A 7,576-nucleotide genomic window follows, 5' to 3' on the forward strand; every position below is an offset into this window, starting at 1 on the left:
AAAAAAAAAAAAAAAAAAGGACTCAGAGGGATCCAGGCAATAATGTTTTCGTGAGTCTATGTTTAACACTGGATTTATATTTTTATACCATGTTACCTCTTTAACTCAGGGGTACTGTATTGGCCACCCAACATGCAGCCTTCTCAAACATTCCCTTAGTATTTTTTTGGCCAACCTTGGCTTAACAGTTTAGAAAACCAATTAGTTTATGTAGAAAATGAAGATTTTATCTGAATGATTAGATTTTTTAGAAACCTGTACTTGTTAAGAGTACATTTTCTTTTCATCTCCTTTGTGGATTTTTTTTAAGGACATAACATTAGGATTAGAGCCATAGTTAATGCTCTGACAGAAATTCATAACTGACAAAGAAATTTGGCTATGTATACCAGTTTAACATAATAGTCTATCATTAATTCTTGGGACTCTCAAATTATTTTGGAACACAATGCATACATAGACATACAAATACATAACTTATTTATACATAGAACTCAAATATAATACCAAGAAAACTAGAATTACTCACTTTGACAATGCTTTCTATTTTTATCTAACATATAAAGAATAATTTTGATTGGTTTAACAGTTCCCTTTTGGATGTCTCAGGGGCCCTCTGTAAACATCTAAGAGTTACTTTGAGGTCAAAGATCCTCTTAGCACTAAAACTAAAGCCAGAAAAAGCTAGTCACGATTTTTTTTTTAGATATCTACTATGTAAAATGTAACAAACACATAACACATAAATACTAGCTGTTTCATTAAGCCAACCATATTAAGAGAAATATGATGTTGCTTGACTAATAAAAACCTAGACAAAATGTATCTTGGAAATTGTGAAGACTTTTACTTATTAATCTTTTTTAAAATTATATTTGAAGCCAATTTATTTACTAAAGTTAGATGAACTTGAAAAGCATTTAAACCAATTTGTATGAGCGCTCTTTTTATAAACCAAATTGAATAGAATTCTCTAAGGCCCTTTTTACACAGACATACAACATGTAGTACATAACATGACATATTACATGTATAGATGTACACACACATTAGGACTATAAGAGCCAATTTCCCTGGGATTACTTTGACATTGATACTCTTTTGAGTAACCTCTCTTTTTGAAATTTTTAATTATACACTTAAGGACGGTAGAAAACGGTAGAAATTTAACTTTTTGTTGTCTATACCATCAGAGTTTTTACAACACAGATATTCTTGATATTTCTACCCCTTTTAAGTGTTATATTTTCAAAAGGCCCTCTTAGCTTTTGGATGGAGAGTTTGATGCCATAATCATAATTTAACCTCCCTCTGTTGGGGATGCTTCTCTTAAGGGCAACATGGCCTGAGGAGTTGGGGCTTTGCTCTTCCCTCATTTCCTCGGATCTGCTCCAGGTGTAGGGCAGTGAGAGAAGGGCTGAGGAGGCTGCCTCCTGTGGCCTCTTGTTGCCCTCCCTAGGCTGATGCCTGCTAGGGTTATAAGGGGGAGGAAGATCCAACCCCTCAGGATCAGACTGCAGGATAGGGGACTTTTGTTCTCTTTGGCTGAGGCTCTTTCTGTGGGCCAATTACAAGAATACAGTTCCCTGTTTTTAAAGCACAACTTCTCAGCCAGGGTGGGGGCCGCTGGACTATGGCTATTGGTAAGGATGTCCAGGTCCACCCGATTCTCCTGTGGCAACTTTTCAAACAGCTTGTACTTCTTTATCAAAGGATCCTGTCTCAGGCCATCCCACCCAAAAGTGGGTCATTCAATCTCATACAGGGTTCTCAAGCTCTGTTTGAAAGCTTGCCACCATAATCATTCTTCTACAAAGGCCTCATCCAAGTGGTATAGCATGCAGCTAAGGGGAGTCTTAAGAGAGCTATTTTTTGCCTCCCATAACTTTTAGAATTAAGACAAGAAAGGAAACAAACATCTCAACCTTGTCAGAATGGAACTCTTGAAGAACCCCTTGGTCCGTGAGATCAGTAACCCATTGTTCAATATCCTCCACTGAAGAAGACGGTGGATAGAACCAAGTAATAATCTCTAAGAGAGTGCAGAGAAAAATAAGTAAAATGACAGAAAAGGCAGAAGAAACCCATAAAAGTCCTGAAATTTCCAGGGGTTCAAGCCCTGCCAGGGCCCCCAGCCCTAAGTTTTCTCAAACCGTCTAAGGGCCAAACTTCTAGCCCCCAGATTCCAAGCATGTCTGGTGAAACCTAAGTAGGAGTTCTGTAACTGCGTCCAGTTAGCCCTGAATCCTACCAACCTGCAGAAGGGCAAACGGCCCCTCAACCCAGGCTGGATTTCAGGGGGCCTCTCAGGCCATCAAACTCTGCCTGGGACTCTCACCCTGACTCGTGGCCCCGTCTAAGGGCCAAACTTCTAGCCCCCAGATTCCAAGCATGTCTGGTGAAACCTAAGTAGGAGTTCTGTAACTGCGTCCAGTTAGCCCTGAATCCTACCAACCTGCAGAAGGGCAAACGGCCCCTCAACCCAGGCTGGATTTCAGGGGGCCTCTCAGGCCATCAAACTCTGCCTGGGACTCTCACCCTGACTCGTGGCCGACCCCTTACTCACCGGTTTGTCTCCACAGAAGCAAACAGAAAAGGACAGGAACACTCAGAGAAATGCCTCTGGAGGTCTTAGAGTAAAACTCCACAACCTTTTGGAGGAGCAGTCAGTGTCTCTTGTCAGTTGACAACAATCCTGAGAAGAGCTCCGGGGCCCTGGGAGATTCCAGGTGGCGCCTCCCCTAGAGCAGTCTCCAGGCAGTTGGCAGCCAAGCCAAACGAGGCCACTCTCCTTAGGATGCCTCACCCATGTACCAAACAGATACAGATCTTGCTGGGGCCTCCAAATATTATAGTCTTCTCAGTGAGAAATAAGAGGACATCCAGACACAACCAAATTCACTGGAGTTTATTGATTAAGCAGGCAGCATACGGGGGAACTCATGTCTCTCAAAACCCCACAGCCCCGAGTGTAAGGTGAGCCCCGCTTATAAAGGCGAAAAATATACAATCATGTCGGGGATGACGTGATGATTCACGAGGGTAAGGTGCTGTGGGCTCGAATGGGGGAAAGGGTAGGGGTAGGGTTTTAACAATGTAAGAGCAAAAGCACAGAACAGAAGCAAGAAAAGCAGGTTAATCATTCTTCAGGGTTTGTTCGGTCTCTGCCTAAACACAATAGAATCTTAATGGTCTTCAGGGCTCAGGGCAAGGGGTCTGGTGACTACATCACTAAGGAACATTTTAGGGCAGTTAGGAGGAGTGGGGTTTAGAGACAATAGGAATGTTGATTACTCTATTTACTCTTGGGCACAGAGGAGAGGGCAAGTTTCCAGTCATAGGAATCTAAGAGTTTATAATGGAAGCGCTCCTCCAAGATGGAGTCACTCTTACTCTATACCCCACTTCTCTTGGAGTCGCTCCTGCTTCAGTGGGGCCAGGGGTATCAAGGTTTTCTGTGGGATGTGGTTGCATGGAGTGTTCTCATCTAGGGCTTTTTCCTCTCCTGATCCTTAGCCAGAGTGAACAACTCTACTGAACCTTTCTTGCATCTCTTGCCATTTGCAGGGGACTGACTTCACTTCCACTGGAAGCTGAAGAACGAGGCTTGGGAGCTTGCCATGTGCCCTCCTCAGTCCTGAATGCCTGGCTGACTGCCCTGCCCCTTCCCTCTGAGTCCTGTGTGTGCTGTACCTATAACATCAGGATTTTTGTTCTGTATTAGGGAAAAACAGGGATGAGCATGTCAGCTTCTCTTCCTGAGAGCACAGCCTTGATTTGCTTTGCCCATGAGCTGTGCTGTGGGCACCCATGCTCAGGACTGCAGAGTAGGCCTCTCTGGTCTCCTAGACTTGCTGGTTTCTCCCTGCCATCCTCGGGATGAATCTAGTCCCTCCTGCCTGTGGCAGGAAGAACTGGAAGAGACATTCACTGTGGGCAGGGCCCCTCGTGTCCCCTAGGTGAGGCAGAGATACCAGGATCTGTGTGCAGGTCTCATTGGCTCTACATGTGGAAGGTTCTGGCATACACAGGGGTCGTCTTGGAGTTGTGGCAGCTGTAGGAACTCAGTCTACAATGCAAAGGCCTCAGGGAAGACTGGAGGCCATGCAGAAGGCTATGCTAGGGTCCCATGGCATTCCTTGGGCAGTGCCAGAAGCCCTGTGCAGGGCCACATCAAGCCATGAGGGGCTTCATGGGGGCTTCTGGGCAGAAGGAGCACCTCAGCAGGGTCATGGGACAGGGCAGTGATGTGAGCTTGGCTTTTCTGTTGCAGTTCCTCGTTTACTTTGTGTACTTCCTGGTGCTATGTGGCATCTACTTCACGGGGGCCATGTTGGACCTGCTGCACTACTTACGGCAGAAGCATCACCAGCCCCTGCCCCTGGCCCCGGAGCTGAGGAGTCCTGCAGAAAAGACTATGCAAGCACTGGGTCTGCAGGACAGGGACCTCAGTGGCCTGCAGCCATTGGCTCCACCACCCCTGGAGCACAGCATGGAGGACAGCACGAGGGCCCCACAGCTGGCCTCCCCAGAGGAAGATGGCCAGGACAAGGCCTGACCCACTTGGCCTGCCGGATTCCTGACCCCAGCAACAGCTCCGTCCTGATCCAGCCTGGGGCCGAGACACGCAGACGAGTGCCAGCAAGCCTGTTCCGCAGTGTACACATTCCAGTGTGCAGAATGTTGAGCCAGTGACTCGGGGGCCCACAGGGTGCCTTTGTGGTAACCTCCAAGTGTTCATGCCTCACAGCTGTGGCCCCAGCCTCAGCCAAGAGAGGGCTTTGGCTATCCGCAGCCCTACCCCTCAGCCCTGCTGGCGCTCAGGGCAGCTACCTGGCCATGGCTCACACTGGCCACTACAGCTGTGGTTACCTCTTCCTATGGCCCTCAGGCCCTCTGCCTTCGTCCCTGTGGGAGGCAAATCCTGTTTCTGGGATTGGTGAGGTGCCTGCCTCCAGAGACACTTCCCTCAGGGGGCCCCGTGTCCTCCAGGGCAGGGGTGGACACCCAGTTCCCAGGCCCAGGGCTAAACTGTGACATTGCCTGGTGCTTGCCTTTTTGAGCAGTGTACAGATGTGTTTTTAAATTGATGGAGTGAGGAGCCGCGTTTGGCCTCTCCATCTGTGGAAGATGCTGGTCTCAGGTGGTGCAGACTGTCCGTCAATGATAGTGGCAGCCCTGGTTCTAGGAGCCCTCATTATCACGTGGATCACTGCTGCCCTACAGGTAGCAAGGGGTGGCTGGGGCTGACCGTATGCTCATGCCAGCCCAGAGGGGATTTGCCCTGGGTCACCAAGGATGTGTGGCTTCAGTGTGAGCTGACCTTGCCCAAGAGGGCCCCTGAAGAGGTCTGCCTTCTTAGGTTTACACCAGGAGTCTGTCCAGTGGCCTCAGCACTTCCCTGTGAGCTGGAGACAGTCCGTGGTACGATCACTTTCCCAGGTACATTAAACAAACCATGAAACCTGAGTGCAAGAACGAGTTCTTGTGGCTGGTCTGGGCCTGGTGGGGAGGGTAGTGGTCAGGAGGCTGGAAAGGGGGTCCCAGCATCCCTCATGGCCTTCCTCAGGGGCAGCTGGGAACATCTCCCCACTGTTTGGGCCCAGGGGAGATGCTATTCCAAGCCAGCTTAACACTGAGGGTGGGAAGAGGGTCAGCTGGATGAGGAGCCTCGAGGTGCCCTGGGCTGAGGTCCAGCTTGAGATCGCACCTGGAGCGTCCTGGCCCATGGTGCTAAGCAGCAGAGCAGAGACCCTGCCACAGCTGTTGTAGGAAAGGGGGAAGCACCTGGCCCTCTTTGGACTTTGGGATTTCACAGGACATGGAGGTGCATCTGGGCTGCCTGGGCCACGGGCTTCAGGAGGGCATGGAGCATGACTACCCCTGCCCCCAACTCTAGCCCACAGCCCAACTGTGAGCCACAGGCCACTGACTTGCCTGCTCTCCAGAGCACTCCCATCCGTGTCAACCCAGCTGCCTACTCCTTTGCCTCCTCCCTGCAGCCGCCTCATGCAGCCCGCAGCATTTCTGTTGTCATGTGTCCTGCCCTTGGACCTGTAGCATTCTGAAGAGAGCTAGTCCCTGCCCCATGTGCTGTGCACAGTGCTGGGGAGATGCCTCTTAGAATCCAGCAGGAGGCACAGCTGCTGTGCAGAGAACATGGGTGCGAGTTTGGAGTGCCAGAGAGCAGGCCCACTGACATGGCCTACAAGGACTGCTGGCTGCCACGGAGCGGAGGTAAGGAAGGGAGCCCGTGGCGCATATCCATCTGTGGCACATCCACACACACTTAAGTAACTCAAGCACACATATGCACACATATACACCCAGGCACATTCATGTGTGTATACACACATACCATGTACACACACGCATATACATACACACTTGTGCATATACCTGTGCACATACATACCTACATATGTGCACGCCCATGCTCTTGCAGCAGGACCTGTGAACTGCAGGGGCCAGTAACAAAGGCCCCATGGACTCATTTGGATGATTTTGTTCTTGTGACAGTGAAGGCCGCTTGCAAACCAAGTGTCAGTGTAAAAGGTCATTTTTATTTAGAGTTTGAAATGGCTTCACATCACATGGTTACAGAACCTGATCAGACAGCAGGTCCTGAGGCAGGCATGTGCTGTTGCAGGGGCCTTGAGCACACATGATCCAATACAGAACCAACCAGACTTTGGGGTGCCTGTTGGCTTCCCCAGAGGTGCCTGCATGCACCCTAGATATCCCTGCCAGCCCCCCACAAAGAGGACAAAGATGTTGGTTTTCTAGGAGAGAGTCAATGGCCACCCCAAGTCCAGGACCAGCCCATTGATGTGCTGGTGGATGATGGTGGGTGGAGTCTGGCAGGTGCTGGCCTCAGGCGCTGCCCCAGCCTTCTTGAGGTGGGCATGTCCTATCCCTGAGCTGGCTGTGGCTGTGTCCCAGCTGGGGGCTGCTGGCCAACCTTTTAGCCCTGTGACTTTTTGAGCCCTGTAGTCCCGCAGAGGTAAACCCTGGTGATTCTCGAGAAGGCCTGGGGTGTACGTGGGCTGAGTCAGTGCAGGAGATCCACATCCTAGGGCAGAGCCAAACCCTCCCAGCCAGAGTCAGGCTCTCCACTCTGGATGTGGCTGCACAGGTGCCTGAAGATGGGCCCCACAGCTCTAGGGCAAGCAGAGCACACTCGGAGCTGTCTGCCCACGCTGCTGAGCTCTGGCATCAGGGTCAGAAGCCAGAGCCCAGGGTTGGAAGGGGACACCGAACTTGGGAATTCCCCTGCTGGGGGTGCTGCAGGAAAGCTGGAGGTAAGGCAGGCTGTCCTCCTGCTCCGTGCCAGCAGTGATGTGCTCAGGCTGCTGCTGCCCTGCCATGCTGCGGCCCTACCAGTCAGGAGAGGGCCGAGGGGTGCCCAGCGCCAGCCCCTAGTTCCTTGCTGCAGCTGGTGTGCAAATGGGTCTGGGCTTGTGTGCAAGAAGGTACCAGGCAAGAAATTGAGTCAGTTCCTGCCAGGGGCGATCAAGGGCCCTTCCAAGAACTTGGGGCCAGCACAGCTGTCAGAGCAGGAGCCTGAGTCACCTCC

The 7,576-nt window shown here is 50.5% G+C and overlaps 1 protein-coding gene across 1 annotated transcript in view; it reads left to right on the plus strand.

Moving 5' to 3' along the window:
- SLC19A1 (solute carrier family 19 member 1) overlaps nt 1–5,469 on the plus strand; it is a gene marked incomplete in the record, with an annotated part of 26,319 nt that extends 20,850 nt beyond the window's left edge. Inside the window, 1 exon segment of the mRNA XM_027768655.1 lies at nt 4,274–5,469. Within this exon segment, the coding sequence (XP_027624456.1) occupies nt 4,274–4,558 (285 nt within the window).
- Nucleotides 5,470–7,576: the final 2,107 nt, after the last annotated feature.

The sequence above is a fragment of the Tupaia chinensis genome, unplaced genomic scaffold (genome assembly GCF_000334495.1).
Source record: "Tupaia chinensis unplaced genomic scaffold, TupChi_1.0 Scaffold147038_1, whole genome shotgun sequence".
NCBI lineage: Eukaryota > Metazoa > Chordata > Mammalia > Scandentia > Tupaiidae > Tupaia > Tupaia belangeri.